The sequence below is a fragment of the Ceratina calcarata genome, unplaced genomic scaffold (assembly GCF_001652005.2).
Source record: "Ceratina calcarata isolate Rehan_Ccalc_2016 unplaced genomic scaffold, ASM165200v1 scaffold3150, whole genome shotgun sequence".
Classification (NCBI taxonomy): Eukaryota; Metazoa; Arthropoda; class Insecta; order Hymenoptera; family Apidae; genus Ceratina; species Ceratina calcarata.
This window is the reverse complement of record NW_017154106.1, coordinates 1721-2697: the sequence shown is the minus strand read 5'-3', so window position 1 is coordinate 2697 and position 977 is coordinate 1721. Positions and strand designations below refer to the sequence as shown.

General features: G+C 35.7%; 1 protein-coding gene across 1 annotated transcript; it reads left to right on the top strand.

Annotated features, from left to right (window-relative positions):
- Positions 1–117: 117 nt before the first annotated feature.
- LOC108624562 (uncharacterized) lies at positions 118–928 on the top strand. The gene is made up of 3 exons (XM_018023959.2): positions 118–428; positions 504–607; positions 678–928. Exons 1-3 carry the CDS (start codon positions 312–314, stop codon positions 907–909), a joined length of 453 nt encoding a protein of 150 aa, XP_017879448.2. The 5' UTR covers positions 118–311; the 3' UTR covers positions 910–928.
- The last annotated feature ends 49 nt before the right edge of the window (positions 929–977 follow it).

The following is a 977-nucleotide window of genomic DNA, read 5'->3' as shown; positions in this document are numbered from 1 at the left end:
TAACTTGTTATATGACTGTAAATAATATAAAAAATATTAAAAATTAATTTTAGAGTTTCTTTAGACATTATTCTTTCACAATGCAGTCATTTTAACTGCTTTTGGACAATATAGGTATATACTAAGTTTCAGTCTTTCTAATGTTAATGAAGGGGAGCCTGAGACATTCGCCACGATTCCCATCATCTTTCAAGCTGCCCAAAACGGTCTACACTCTCGGGACCGCGAGTATAGAATTTATACAATGAATTAGAATTTATACAAGGCCTGTCGTCGTTTCAGCTTGCTGGCACACGCTCGCCATATATTTTATGACCCACGTGTACGTAAACATAAATCCAGTCACTTTACATAATAACACACCGATCGATCAATGGTCTTTCAGTTCGTGCGTTTTTCATATAGTCACATTGGTCGTCAATTTACAGGTACGATTTTATTAAATATTCCTCATTGTTTAAATATTGTCACTTAATTACTATGTTACGTGGACCATTTTCCAGGTGTTACTTCGCAGTTCTTATTGGACAATGCCATTAGTAGTAACAGTAGTACTCTCAGAATTAGTAACCATCGCATACGCGCTCATTCACTCGTCGGTGCACGCGTAAGAATTCACTCAGTTTGCCAATTACGCAATGTTTATTTGTCCCTCAAGATCATTTTTTATTTAACAGGAGATACGATGGTGATCTACTGAGAGTTTTTCATATATTGATGGCGTCGCTTAACTTTTGGCTGCTAACTATTATTGTTATCTTCGTTTGCCTGATTCCCGACTGTCTAGTCATGATATACAACAGTTACAATCCCATGCGGATATTAAGGAGAAACGAGGAGCGTCCGCGTTATAGTAACAATGAAGTTAACGAAGAAGTACCATTAGAGACGATGGTAAATGTTCATTGAAGAGATTCCAGAAATAATTGTAGTATCATTTTTTTTAATTATTCGATGACTGTTTTTTATAATAGTAC